General features: G+C 46.6%; 1 protein-coding gene across 1 annotated transcript; it reads right to left on the bottom strand.

Moving 5' to 3' along the window:
- Nucleotides 1–1,981: 1,981 nt before the first annotated feature.
- On the bottom strand, nt 1,982–15,686 carry LOC149427478 (mitofusin-2-like). The gene is made up of 9 exons (XM_089667986.1): nt 15,510–15,686; nt 9,857–9,992; nt 8,701–8,863; nt 6,085–6,209; nt 3,993–4,101; nt 3,443–3,550; nt 2,344–2,497; nt 2,188–2,255; nt 1,982–2,107 (listed from the first exon to the last, which is right to left on the bottom strand). The coding sequence occupies exons 1-9, from the start codon at nt 15,682–15,684 to the stop codon at nt 1,982–1,984; spliced, it is 1,164 nt and encodes a 387-aa protein (XP_089524112.1). The 5' UTR covers nt 15,685–15,686.
- Nucleotides 15,687–15,954: the final 268 nt, after the last annotated feature.

The following is a 15,954-nucleotide window of genomic DNA, read 5'->3' as shown; positions in this document are numbered from 1 at the left end:
AATTTTACCCCGAGCTACACTCGGGAAAACCGCTAAGGAGGTTAATGTACAGCAAGAAAACCCTTTGCTTTGCCCTCTAAAGTTCAATTGACCCTTCTTACTTTATTATTGTAATGCAGTCAGGTTGCATATACAGGAATACTTTTTTTTTTTTTTTTTTTTTTTTTTTACACTTTTCATCATTGTCTTTCCTTTGCCTCCTGTCCACACGCCATTTGGTCGCAGGGAGAAAAGAGAAGTACTCAGTACAGTGGTACCTCGGTTTCTGAATTTAATGCGTTCTCCGGGACGTTTTGTATTGTGAAAAATGTGTAAACCCAAATGCGGTTTCCCATAGGAATGCATTGAAAACCAATTAATTTGTTCCGGAAAAAAGAAAAAAAAAAGTAAAAAAAAAAAAAAAAGTCTTTTATCGGTTCCAAACTCTTTATAAAGTGCACTTTAAAGGCATAAATACTGTACAGGGACATGCTTAAAACATTTCCAGAATGGCTCCAAAACTCTATGCAAAAACCGCTCCAACACCTCGACACCACGTGCTACCCACAGACTCCAGCATGCATGGGGCGGCGCTATAAACCTCCCAAGCGCAATGCATCCTGGGGAAACTTCGTATTGCGAAAAACAGTTTGTAAACCAAGGCATAATTTTCATTCGTAAACCGAAAATGATGTTATTCGAGGTACCACTGTACATCCAGGTATGGAGAGCAAGTGACTCTCTTCTCTTCCTCCTACATGAGGACACCGGTGTTTACCCTCCCCATTGGCTGTACAAATATATGTGGCAGCATGCAGGTGGGCCTTATGCTGCACTGACACGCACGCACACACTGACACACACACCCACACACAGCATAGCGGTTTCTTGCTGTAAGCTCGCTCAATAGTGCACCCCCAGCACTGTGATCGCACTGCCACTGACAGTTCCAGTTCACCTAGCAAGGTAGCCATCCTAATACTCCCAATCTAGTGAGCACTGTCATAGCCAATCACAGTGATCACACGAAGCCCAGAAATCGCTTCATTTAAAGCACTTAAAAGGGCTGGTGGGAAGCCGGCAGAAAAGGTTAACGATTGTGTTGCCGGCAAAAAGAGCATTCTCAGACCTATATAAGCTCCAAGTCACAATTAAGTTTACACAGGGCTTCCTCTCTTCCCTCTTGGGGGCTGCACAGCATAATAGGGACAGAAAGGAACGTAAATGATGCTGAGCAAGTTAAAGGATAAGTTCACCTTTTGGAAAAATATAATAAATGCACATTTTTTTTTGCAGGTAAAAAAAAAATGTACATTTATTATTTTTGTCCAAAGGAGCCTGTAAAGCATTGCACCAGCAATCAGTAGATCTCTGATGCCATGCGGGTCTTCTGCAGACGTGTCAGAATATCTGCTTGCCATACGGGATGTACAGCCAAGAAGATATACGGACAGGAAGCTTCAATGAACTACCACAGTGCTCCATAGTGCCATGGTAGTTCATTGAAAACTACAAGCTGACAGCTTCTAAGGCTCTCGGGACTTGTAGGCACTCATTCACAGAACTCTGTGAATGAGTGATGCGGCCGTGTGGGCTGTTTTCAAATCTGACAGATAGTACAGGGAAACCTCTCCCCTTACTATCTGCCAGAGGGAGAGCGGCAGAAAACTATAGGAACATGTAACATGTGCCACCTGAAAACCAGTTAGAACATGTAACATGTTCCAAAGGTGAACTTATTTAAGTTCATCTGTGGCATTGCCATTCATAGGCACTGCACTGGTTCATTTTAAGCACAACATTAAAAACAAACAATTGAAGCAATGAGGCTTTAATAAAATAAAAGTCAAGTGTTTTTTTGTTGTTTTTTTTTTTTTTTTATTTCTGTTAACTGCACTCCAAGGAGAGATTTCTAACCCCATTGTGCCATCCTATAGGCAGATAAAAGAAAACTCCCAGCATGCCCTCCTACAACTGTTATGCCCTGGTCTAAATCACATGCTTACCTCTGTTCCTGGGCCGCCACGTGCACAGACTCCATGATTTGCCGTAAAACCTCTGCTATGTGTTTGGCTCTCATTGTATGTTGTTCAAATTTGGTTTTCACAGCCGACTGTGAGATGCACTCCTGCCCAGACAGAAACAAACTGTATAATAACCTGAAAGCATGACAGAAAAATAACATTTATTATCACTGACAAAACTTACCTCAAATCTTCTTTCAAAGTTCTGAAATTCAAACATCCGAACTTGGAACCCTTCGGCCAATGCTCCACCTGTCATGAAAAGGTTTAATAATAATAACGTGCAATGAAATGAACAAAAACAAAAAAATGAAATACTTATAAAGACCACACTGATTACCTCCTTCTGGCATTCCTTGAGCTTTCTGTATTCTAGCATTTACCACCTCCTTGGCGGACACAAAGAACACACGATCAGTGGCCTGGGCCCGGTCCAGAACACCCAGCTCATCCACCAGGAAGCTGGTACACCGCTCCATGTGCTGACGTCGCACCTGCAGAGAGCGGAGGGATACAAGGTCTGAACGTCAGTTCAGGAACAGCTCGGGGGTCCTTTCATACATTATTATTATACAGTATTTATAAAGCGCTGATAGTTCGCTCAGCGCTGTACATTACAAAGGGGGACAGAACATGTGACAGAACAATACCAATACAATGCAAAACATGAGGGGATCGAGGGCCCTGCTCTTTCAGCTTACAATCTAGGAGGGAGGGGATGGTGGCACAGGAGGAGATAGCTGTGGGGGATGGAGTGGTAGGAAGAGTGGAGGAGGTCGGCAAGTTAGCAGGGGGTGGGGTAGGCTTCCCTGAAGAGATGGGTTTTCAGGGTGCACCTAAAGGAAAGGAGAGTAGGTGATAATCTGATGGGTTGGGGCAGGGAGTTCCAGAGGATGGGTGACACCCTGGAGAAGTCCTGGAAGGGGGCATGGGAGGAGGAGACCAAAACCTCCTCCCATACATGTGAATTTTGCTCCATTCAGCAGGTGATCCATAAGCAGGTCCCCTGCTGAATTAGAGGTGAACAGGACAAAATGTCAGTTTGTGACATCCGTACCCATTCACTTTTTGGCAGCATTTTTACTATGGCGGACCATGGGTGGCCAGGTTTAAGTGAACTTAATCCCTGATCTGTCATGTTCAGGTTTTCAAAAATGGTAGTTAGGCAGAAGGTAGAAGGATATAAAAAGGGACACAAATTAGTTTACATCCACCTATCCATAGGTCTGCATGGAGCAAACAGGCCTCAATCATTTACTGGGAAAAAATTTTTTAAAAACTTTAGCGCAAAACACCAGCTTTCCTTTTTTTTTTTTTGCAATTTGCAATGATTGCAGTGCAGGAGACAATACAAAACAGCCTGACAAAGTTTTTCAGAAAAGGGATTTTTAAATGAGTCCAAAAACAGCTGGAAAAGTACTCCAATTATTTGCCCTCACCTCATCCATATATTCTGGTTCAGAAGCAGATGCATCCCAGCGGTTGTTCAAAATAAAGATGTTTGGCCGTGATAGGCGCTCGTTCACCTTATGAAAGAACTGCTTTTCCTGAAAGACAACAATTATCAGCGAGATTAGAGGAGGACAGCCGGTATTCCAGAACGGTAATAGGTCTATACAACTAGAGAAGGGATGGGTAAGCCCACATGTGCAGGGACTGAACGGGTAAACATTCTTGCAATAGAAGTGTGACATACTCCTGATCTATATAAAATAATGCCATCAGCAATATTGAGGATAAAACTACGGGATATTACAAGGCAAGCTCCTGGGAGGTAGTAGCTGATGTTGCTGGGTCAAGATTCTCTGTAACATACAGCATGTTTGCAATATATATGTTTTTTCAGCCCATAGAATCAGAAACCATCATTAGCTACTCTAAATGACTGACGTCTGAATGTTGGCTTTGAGTTATGAAACTTTGGTGTCCTTTTTGCTATGAAACAAATCCCATTGACCCAAAATTCTAAAAGGAAGAGGAGCCACATACGGTCTGCATGAGGGTGGACTCAGAGTTTGCCACCAAGACGAAGACATCCGCATCCAGGCAAAATTTGTCTATCCAGCTGTCCAGTTCTGTGGTCACATCAATACCGGGACTGCAAAAAAAAAAAAAAAAAAAAAAAAAAATGAATAAGAAGGATAGACTTGTCAAAGATCTGTATTTCAAACACATTTGAGGAACAGATGGACTATATTATGAGGCCACCTCCCCATTTCTCTTCCAGACCCTCACCAAAAGCACCTTTCCTATATTCCTCCACTGTGGCATTACAGAATTATATTAAATCTTATGTATTAGTCTGTTGTATACGCTGGAGAGGGCTGTTTGATGGTTTAATAAAGCTTTATTACTGCAGCTCGCAAGGAATCAGTGGCACCAGTTTATGCTTGTGTCACAGTGATGTCACCATTTCCTGATGCATTATTTTTTAGAAACACAGAAAAGTGACAGCAGCAAAAAGACCAAGTGGGTTTGTCTTAACCTTGTCCACTAGGTTTGTCCCAAGCTAGTTTAAATTCACTCAAAGCAGAGCTCCATCCAAAAGGGGAAGTTCCGCATTAAGCCTTTGTCCTCCGCTCCCTATTAAGGATTGGCACCTTTGGGGAGCAGGGTGGGAGATAGCAGGTACCCAAATTTGACAGGCAACCGCTCCCACTGCAATTGCCTAAGGCGATCAGAAGCGCAAGTTGCCCTCCATTTACAAAAGCGCGGTCCGGGGAGACCGGATACAGGGACTGCAGGGTCCGGGGAGACCGGATACAGGGACTGCAGGGTCCGGGGAGACCGGATACAGGGACTGCAGGGTCCGGGGAGACCGGATACAGGGACTGCAGGGTCCGGGGAGACCGGATACAGGGACTGCAGGGTCCGGGGAGACCGGATACAGGGACTGCAGGGTCCGGGGAGACCGGATACAGGGACTGCAGGGTCCGGGGAGACCGGATACAGGGACTGCAGGGTCCGGGGAGACCGGATACAGGGACTGCAGGGTCCGGGGAGACCGGATACAGGGACTGCAGGGTCCGGGGAGACCGGATACAGGGACTGCAGGGTCCGGGGAGACCGGATACAGGGACTGCAGGGTCCGGGGAGACCGGATACAGGGACTGCAGGGTCCGGGGAGACCGGATACAGGGACTGCAGGGTCCGGGGAGACCGGATACAGGGACTGCAGGGTCCGGGGAGACCGGATACAGGGACTGCAGGGTCCGGGGAGACCGGATACAGGGACTGCAGGGTCCGGGAGACCGGATACAGGGACTGCAGGGTCCAAGGTTTAGAAACACTTTAAGGGTTCAGTCGTGTCCTCCATTTCCCTTTCTTCCTCAAGATTGTAATATTACATTCCTGAAGTCTCTCCTAATATGACCTTTCACCATTTATATTGCCTGCTTATGGTCTCAATCTATCTTATTAATATTTATTTTTAAAGTGGGGTTTCCAAAAAAAGATATCAATATTGCAGAAAAAGTCCAGAGTCCTTGTATCCCAAAGAAGTCTGGATGGAGCCCAGTGAAGGAGACACTTCTGGACCATTTTTTTGTTTAAATGTACAAGCGCCCCTCTCCTGCCAGGTAGTCGGGAAGAAATATTGTCTGATCTGGAGTCTACTCTAATAGTAGCTACCAAACAGAAATGATCAGCTATGTCCATTTTGGAAGATTTGGCTCCACCATCCTCCCCAATTTTTAAAAGACTCTCACAAATCTTGTCATCTGCCCCCCAATGAAAGAAATTGGACCGGCTCTGTTAGAAACAGCATCAGGACCTCAAAGAAGAGCAGGAAGAGCAATGCAATTCACCAGTATGGTTCATCAGCTGTCTGCCAGCCAATCAACATGCAAGTAATAGCGTTTATACAGTACGTAAGCTGTACAAGTAGCAAGATCTCTGCTCATTATAACAAACAGCCTGATTAGAATTTGCCTTTAGAGGCAACAAAAATATATTGGCACACCACGGTCATCTGAACTTCATGAAGCGCTGTCCTAATAAACTGGTGACAATTTCTCCCATAAAATCAGCAGGTAAATGCCTAAGTCCACAAAATAATACAGACGTGTGAAAGGTTTCTCACCTGTCCATCAGCACCAGGTCATCCTTCAGCAGGGGACACTTGGAATTCGGCCACATAACGCTGACCAGAGAGCCAGAATCCAGGAGATCGTCTTGATGAAGAGCGTGCGCCAACTGATTCACAGTCTGTCATGGAGGAGAAAAAGGCATCTACTCATCAATCATCTAAGAAGTCAGAAGAGGCCAAACACAGACTGGTACCGTGTCCAACCTCTTACAGTACATTCCTAAGATGTCCCCTCGGAAGTCAGGACAGACTGTTAGACTCCATGTACACTGCAGCTGATAAACTGACGTTCAGGAGCTTTTCTGCGTTTTTTTCAGCAGCCCCTGAACTCTCCCTAATGTTTTCCTATGTGTCCATGTACACATCGTTTACAGGCAGTTGAGTTTACAGTTGTTTTTTTGAACGCACCAAACTTGCGTTCAGGAGTAGATTTTATCAGCGTTTCAAAATGCCAAACATGTGGATATGCGGCTAACCGCGTTTATACGCATTTAGAAATTTTTTTTAACTCTTTCATTTCCAGATGCTGTCCAGAGCCTTTTTTTATCATGAAAAATGCATCAAAAGTGGTTTCCCTGTACTCAAATGGACCCGATACACCATACCTTGAAGGAAAATATGCTAGACACTGCTGCAATAATTTCTGCACAGAAATGAGCTGGAACACATCCAAACACAACCACAAAAAAAAAAAAAAAAAAAAAAAAAAAAAAAAGACAGCTAATCTCAAGAAATACTGCTCTCTCTATTTCTCTCAAAATGTCTGAAATAGTTAGTTTTTACTGTTTTTCAGTGCATTCTGGGCATTTAGGAAGGTCTCCTGAGGTTATTTTTAAAAACCGCTTCTAAATGCAAACGCGCATAAACGCAGTATGCAAACACGGCTAAACAGTCGTTTTTTAACCTACGTGCTCCATCGTTCGGAAGGGTTTTCCAAACGTCCCATGTACATGGAGCCTTATAATCTCTGGAACAAGAGCCAGAGAGAAACTGGCAGCCGAACTCCAATACACTCGTAGCTTTGTGCCAGCAGGCTGCATGCTACCCACTGGGATTAGTCAAAAGTAGAGAGACCTGGAAGGAGGGCCCCCAAACCCGTCCATTGCCCATTACACGTCAAACTGTTCTTGTCATGAGAGAGCGATCCAAATGTATGCTCTAGGGCAGACAGTAGGGCTTCATATTTACGAACACGATTGATAAATACAAGACAGCAGTAAGGAGAAAACAATTTTGCAATCTGATTTGGGAATCAGAGGATACTTAACAGAAAACAAATGATTACTCCAAGCACTGGGGTGTATCCTAAGCAGCATTTTAACCTCGCAAATGGTAGAAATGTAATCCCTGTGCTAAAGTGGCACCGATCCCAAAGAACAGCAGCTCAGGCAGAATAACGTACAGTACACAGTTCAGCTCCTCAGGCAGTTATATAGTAATGGCGGTGATCAGCGACTTATAGCCGTGAGTCGTGCATTTTGACACCGGGGGTACTGACTTGGTGTCACTGACATCCCTAGTGACACCAATACAGTGATCAGTGCTAAAAAAAAACCCCACTGACACTGTACTAATGGACAGGAAGGGGTTAACATGAGGGGTGATCAAAGGGTTAACTGTGTGCTATTTCACATTGTGCTGTGTGTTTGTGCTGCACTGTAAGCGCACTGCTTTGCATGGCTGTGCTGACAGGGAGGAGAACTGTTTTGTTTACAAACAGTCCTCTCTCCCCGTTGGAGATCCTCAGCAATCACCGGCCAGGACCAGGTGATGACAGCCGTGAATGGAGGTGCGGGCAGGGTGTGTGTCCCCTACCCGGAAATGCAAAATCATATATATATATATATATATATATATATATATATATATATATATATATATATATATATATATATATAAAATTTTGTGCACCCGTGCCGCCCTGTAGCAGTATTTCTGCTATAGGGTGGATGGGAAGAGGTTAAAGCACAACACTTTCAATGCAGTTCTACTTATTTTATTAGGTGGTATCAAACACAACATAGGAAGCCCTTGTGCTGTTCTCCTCATATTTGTTATTTAACTGTGCATTGTATCACCAATTCTTATTTCACCACGTTTGTTTCTATGTATTGATCTGTTGCTGCCATCTGCTTGCCAGAATTTGCATGCTGCATGCCTCTGCTTTTGCTAGTAAAGTTTTTCCTCTGCTGGGTGCGGTTTTAGGCAAGCCTTGGTTCTGGTCACTTCCTGCAACCATTTTATGTGCTTTATAGCTGTGTGACAGGACATTCAATACCCTGGGCTTGTGAAGGCATCTGTTTTTGACCAGCAGTTAACCTCAGGAAAGATATCACAGGACAGCATCAATACCTCTACTACCTTACAGTATTGTATCACTGTTTGTCGCTGTGTTTGGACCAAATAAACCCATGCTGATTTCATTTCTGTGTATACGTTTGGATCCTTTTAACCTGAGCATCTGCCGGTCCAGTCTGCTCCACTGCTTGGATACGAAAGTAGGAAGTTACACAGCCATTATCAGTTATACCTTCATTCGCCTTCATGTGGGGACAGAACAGCCCTCACCCCCGGCTCATAGAAGTTCAGCTCCATCTGCTTTGTAGTTACCTTGACATTCCGCTTCTCCTCGGATCCTTCGGTCAGTAGGTAGGCCTCACTGCCCTCCGTTCCCTCCACTCGCAGGAAACAGTTAGTAGTGTGACCGATACCAGAGGGCAGGACTTTGTCCCACAGCATGGCGTTTATCACAGTGCTTTTCCCATTGCTTGTCCTGTTTGATACATCACAGACAGTTACCACAGATTTAATGTCATGCTAACAAAAAACAAACATAGTTCCTAGACTGCAATAAGAGTGGGGAATGTACAAAATTAGGTGCTGGAGACCATGGCAGCTGGATGGGGTTTTCCTATTTAATTGCATCTTTAATGTAAAATATGCATCAATAATAAATGATTATGGCCAGTGTGTTGTGGGTGCAGTGCACAGGGTGCAGTATGGTGGACTCCAAGCCCCAAGTTCATACAGAGGTAAAAGACTTTCTGTTATGGGGCTGAAAAAAGTAAACAATGGACTTCAAATGCAGTGACATCACGGTTCTGCCACCAGTGTAATCTGTGTTGTCACATTGGACTTGTAGCATTCCCATTGAAAGATTCCCATGAATGATGGCATGGTCAGGCGGGTGGAATACGAAACATATCAATGAAAGACTATGCCTATAAAGCAGAACTGCACTGCATCTGAGAACCGCAAAGCAAAAATGCTATTTAATTCATTTTTAATATTCAAAGCAACTTCCAGCTCGCTCACCCCCCCCCCCCCCCACCTTTCCTGACCTGCCGGGCTGCGTGCTCAGATAAGGGTCTGGTACACATTTTTTTTGGAAAAACAAACTCCCAATAAGTGTACATTGATAGCTTTGCTGAAAGTTATAGCATCTGCAAACTATGGTATAGATACTTGAATATTTATTTATTTATTTTATACTAGTCATGGCGGCGATCAGTGACTTATAGTGGGACAGTGATAGTGCGGAGGGCAGACACTAACTGACACTGACATCCTTAGTGACACTAATACAGTGATCAGTGCTAAAAAAATAATAAACACTGTCACTGTACTAATAACACTGGCTGAAAAGGGGTTAACATCTATGACGATCAAGGGGTTAAATATATATGCCTAACGATGTTACGTGTGCCTACTATGTGCTTTTTACTAAGCAATGTGCCTTTTTTTACTCAAAAGAGGCGTATTTTACCTCCCGAAAAAGGCCACTTTCATGTGACGCCGTGCCAGCACCTCACTGATGCCTTTCACATTGGTCAGGTACCCCTTAACCTCAAGGACCTGCTCTTCTGAGGCGACAGGGTCCAGTTCTGCATTCTCATAGGTTTCTGTGAACGGACAACACAAAGAAAAGAAATGAGTGTCAAGCGAAAGCAACAGGCTGTTGTATTATTGACTGTAGAAAAAAAAACCCGTCAACACCTTTACTGTTCCGTCTAGATTTAATCTACAAACAGTAGGGATGCACCGGTACCAGTTTTTTAGGATCTAGTATGAGTACGGATACTTTTTCTCACCTACGCACCAATACCAATTACCGATACCTACTTCTAGAATACCCGGCGTTCTCGTTTACATTTCAGCTATTAGTGGTAGTGATAGCAGTGCAAACCTAATACACACCGCGCACCCAGGCAGCAGATGCCCATACACACACACCGCGCACCCAGGCAGCAGATGCCCATACACACACACACCGCACACCCAGGCAGCAGATGCCCATACACACACCGCACACCCAGGCAGCAGATGCCCATACACACACCGCACACCCAGGCAGCAGATGCCCATACACACACCGCACACCCAGGCAGCAGATGCCCATACACACACACACCGCACACCCAGGCAGCAGATGCCCATACACACACACACCGCACACCCAGGCAGCAGATGCCCATACACACACACACCGCACACCCAGGCAGCAGATGCCCATACACACACACACCGCACACCCAGGTAGCAGATGCCCATACACACACACACCGCGCACCCAGGTAGCAGATGCCCATACACACACACACCGCGCACCCAGGCAGCAGATGCCCACACACACACACACACCGCGCACCCAGGCAGCAGATGCCCACACACACACACACACCGCGCACCCAGGCAGCAGATGCCCACACACACACACACACCGCGCACCCAGGCAGCAGATGCCCATACACACACACACCCCGCACCCAGGCAGCAGATGCCCATACACACACACCGCGCACCCAGGCAGCAGATGCCCACACACACACACACACCCCGCACCCAGGCTGCAGATGCCCACACACACACACCCCGCACCCAGGCTGCAGATGCCCACACACACACCGCGCACCCAGGCTGCAGATGCCCACACACACCCCGCACCCAGGCTGCAGATGCCCACACACACCCCGCACCCAGGCTGCAGATGCCCACACACACCCCGCACCCAGGCTGCAGATGCCCACACACACACACCGCGCACCCAGGCTGCAGATGCCCACACACACATCGCGCACCCAGGCTGCAGATGCCCACACACACATCGCGCACCCAGGCTGCAGATGCCCACACACACACCGCGCACCCAGGCAGCAGATGCCCACACACACACCGCGCACCTAGGCAGCAGATGCACACACACACACACACACACACACACACACACACACACACCGCGCACCCAGGCAACAGATGCCCACACACACACACACACACCGCGCACCCAGGCAGCAGATGCCCACACACACACACCCCGCACCCAGGCAGCAGATGCCCATACACACACACCGCGCACCCAGGCTGCAGATGCCCACACACAGACACCCCGCACCCAGGCTGCAGATGCCCACACACCCATCGCGCACCCAGGCTGCAGATGCCCACACACACATCGCGCACCCAGGCTGCAGATGCCCACACACACATCGCGCACCCAGGCTGCAGATGCCCACACACACATCGCGCACCCAGGCTGCAGATGCCCACACACACATCGCGCACCCAGGCTGCAGATGCCCACACACACATCGCGCACCCAGGCTGCAGATGCCCACACACACATCGCGCACCCAGGCTGCAGATGCCCACACACACATCGCGCACCCAGGCTGCAGATGCCCACACACACATCGCGCACCCAGGCTGCAGATGCCCACACACACATCGCGCACCCAGGCTGCAGATGCCCACACACATCGCGCACCCAGGCTGCAGATGCCCACACACACATCGCGCACCCAGGCTGCAGATGCCCACACACATATCGCGCACCCAGGCTGCAGATGCCCACACACACATCGCGCACCCAGGCTGCAGATGCCCACACACACACCGCGCACCCAGGCTGCAGATGCCCACACACACACCGCGCACCCAGGCTGCAGATGCCCACACACACACCGCGCACCCAGGCAGCAGATGCCCACACACACACCGCGCACCCAGGCAGCAGATGCCCACACACACACCGCGCACCCAGGCAGCAGATGCCCATACACACACCGTACACACAGGTAGCAGATGCCCATACACACACCGTACACCCCGATGGCAGGTGCCCATACACCCCGATGGCAGGTGCCCATACACCCCGATGGCAGGTGCCCATACACCCCGATGGCAGGTGCCCATACACCCCGATGGCAGGTGCCCATACACCCCGATGGCAGGTGCCCATATACACCATACACCCAGCTAACATATGCCCATATGCACCATATACCCAGATAGCAGATGCCCATACAGGGGGACATCCCAGCCTGCCTCAATGGGATTAGTTCCGGGCTGTGGAAGCTGCCATGACAGAAATAAGCCGGCTGATTCCCACAGCCTGATGTGACCTCAAAGCCATCCTTCCCAGCATGGAGCTCTGGGGAGAAGTGGGAAGGAGCCAGTGCAGTAGAAGCCTGGGGCTCCTTTGCTCTCCAGGCACTCAGCAATAGCGCCATCACTACATCGTCGCCTATGAACCGGCCGAGCCTTCATTGTACAGAGCCTGGAGCTGACATCACTTTCCGTATTGGTTTCAGGTATCGGGAGTATTTGCACGAGTACCGATACTTGTGCAAATGCTTAGTATCGGCACCGATATTGGAGCAACCCTAATAAACAGTAAGCAGCCATAGGACACATGTATCTGGATAAATACATAGCACCATGTTTGATTCCGGTCAGCACTCCAGCTGTCCAGCAATTAGCAGCTAATTCAATCTCTTACTAAGTATGTGGTTTCTTTATCTTCTAATCCTTGCCCATCTTCCAGTTTAAGTTGGTGCCTTGACCACTGCTCCAGGTTTCTTGTTTAACCTCCTTAGCGGTATTCCTGAGTGTAGCTCGGGGTAAAATTTGAGTACCAAACGCGGTAACCCCGAGCTACACTCGGGACTACCATGCGGCGTTGTTCAGGGATTCCCTGCAGCACTTACCTTGTCCTTCGCTCCCACGATGTGTCCCCTGCAGCGTCCCCGGCCATCTCCTCCGGCCGATGCCGGCATTCGGCTTCTGTGTTCCGGTCCCTGTGACGTCGGGACGTACGGGCGCCGGAACCGGCGGCAAATTTGAAATTTTTTAAAAATGATTATTACATAGTAAAACATTGCTGTTTCAATGCATTTCACATACATTTTGTCCCGAGTGCTTTGTCCGGCGCCCTGCCTGCATTTTTACTGTTCTTTCTGCCTGGAAACTGAGAAACGTCCATGGCGTCCAAAAAGCGTCCCTTTAGGTCAAAAGTGGTTTTAGACCAACTAGAGAACAGCGATAGTAAATTAGAACCACTTGCAGAATTGAGTGATAATGATTCGTGGGGGAAATTCCTCATCAGACACTGAAAACAATTTTGCGACTTTGCTCAGCGATGTGCGAATTTGCCTCTGTATTTCAAATTTCAGTGTTTTTGGTTTGATTAGATTATTGAATTAAATTATTATTATATTATTTTTTATGATTACTTATTATATTATAATTTATGATGTCGGGTTTCAAATTTTATCCTACCCGGGATGTTTACTAGACTCTTGTTCGTACAGATTTCAGTGAGTTATTCCTAAAAATTACAGCCTACAATAAAAAAACTACATATTTCCATGCAAAAAAATGGTACTGCTTTCAGCACAAAAAAAAAAAAAAAAAAAAAAAAAAAAAAAAAAAAAAATCGGCAATAATAATACCGCCGAGGAGGTTAAGTCTAGGTTCACACTGGTGCGGTGCGGGGAACTGCATGCGATCCAGACAGGAGTCGCACAGAATTCCTGTTCAAATCAAACACAACTCTTTGCAGTGCAATTTGAGCCTATTCATTTTGTATGGTTCAAATTGCTCGGCACCCGCACGAAAAAAGGTGTGTTTTTGGGTGTTTACAACCATGAGATCCGATTCAGCCAATCGCACTGCATTTTACAAACTGTTTTTTGGGTGTTAACATAACATTGACACCATCAGCAGTTCACATGAACGGAGTACGATTGTGATGCAGTGGGGGAAATGCACAGGAAATGCAGCAAATCCGGCACAGCATCAGTGAGAGCTGGGGCTCAGGGTGGCTCCTTTCTCTTGTAGCATCCTATGGATCCACCCTGGCATGCAGGGACTAGAGTTGTGCCTCTCAACACTGTGTGCATCAAGAGAAACACACAGCTGTAGGATGGCAAGGCACGCCCCCCTGCTCCTCCAAGACAATAGACTGGCTGTAGACCGCACTGTCCACTGTTAACCATTTCCAATGAAGACCTGAAGTTCAGGGAAACCGCATTGCGAGAGCAAAAGCCAGCAGAATTGAAAGCTGTAAACTGCAAGTAGTGGGGTAAGATTTTTTTTTTTAAATAGTCTACTGATAAGTTTGTATTTTATCATGCTCAAGGTGCGCAAGGTGCTAACCTAAAAAAAGGTGCGCAAGGTGCTAACCTAAAAAAAGGTGCGCAAGGTGCTAACCTAAAAAAAGGTGCGCAAGGTGCTAACCTAAAAAAAGGTGCACAAGGTGCTAACCTAAAAAATACAATGGGTTTAATACTACTTTATAGTATAATAAAAAGCAAAAAATAATATATATTTTTGTAGTTTTGGATACAGTGGAGAGGGCTTAGAACATCTGTCAGTGTTTATTGCTGTCTCTGTCCCCATTAAGGAGACCCCCCCCCCCCCCCTCTCCATTTGTCCCGTTTACCATTATCATTGAAAGTGACAGAAAGAAAATCCTAAATTTTGGGTTGTCCCTATAAAAGTCAGAGGGGAAATCTTCCAATGTGGACACTAGGTCTGGTGACAACCAGGTATTCCCTCACTTTGGAAGGATTTCCTCTCACTTGCTGCTGTGGCTACGGAACAAGAAATAAAGAGAAATATCCCCAATGGTGAACAGACGGCAAAATAAAACTAATGCAGGCCATACACGGTTTGAATTCCGAAAGATTTTTCGGCTGAAAATTGAAAAATTAGTTCGCTCACTAATCCGATGGAGCAATCAATGAATTTGAAAATCGGCCGACCAAGTCATAAAGTTCACGCCACATAACAGGTGAAACTTCCGTTCCTTCCAGGTCACGGCTCACGCGCATATGCCTTTTTGGAAAAACGATCGTACGATTTGACCATCATGGAGTTGAAAATTGGTCGTTTTTCACGAATTTTCAAACATGCCCGATCACCGAAAAGGGGAGGAACCATGGAAATCAGCCGGTGTCATTGACCCACTAACAGAGCAAAAAATCGGCTGATTATTCTTAGGTTCGATTTTCGGATTACAGATCGGTCGAATTTCGACCCACGTATGTATGGCCGGCCTAACCCTCCCTTACACTATCCAAAAATGAAAAAAAAAAAAAAAAAAAAGTGGCTTGCCGGACACAGATTTCCTATCTTACCCTCCAGGAAGTTGTAGCTCTCCTGAATGTAGGCGCCAAGCTGGTCGAAGATGCCATTGATTTTCTTCTTGGCGGTAACAAAGTGCTTGAGCGGCGAGGCGTTGACTTCAGCCATGAATCTCTTGTCTTTCTTGTTGGATATTTTCGACGTTGGTCTTGCAAACAAAAGGGACATTGCGCTGCGAAAGAGGTGAGACTCTGTAAATATCGGAGGCTCAGGCTTGGTGAATAGTGCAGAAAACATTTTGATACGTTTCATTCATCGGCAGAGTGAATGCCGTCATCCAGCACACAAACAACCAAATGAAACTTTTCTGTTTCCTGAATTTGGAGTTTTCTAGAGAAGAAAAGTTCTTTCATTTTAGAGAAAACAAAACCCATTCTTCCCCAAAATGATGATCTGCACAGCTTTAGCTGCCTCTTTCTTAATAAGGGACCACCCCAA

This window comes from Staurois parvus, unplaced genomic scaffold (assembly GCF_062004578.1).
Source record: "Staurois parvus isolate SC_StPar_1 unplaced genomic scaffold, SC_StPar_1.0 ptg003723l, whole genome shotgun sequence".
NCBI lineage: Eukaryota > Metazoa > Chordata > Amphibia > Anura > Ranidae > Staurois > Staurois parvus.
The sequence above is the reverse complement of the archived record's forward strand: the minus strand, read 5'-3'. Positions and strand labels throughout refer to the sequence as shown.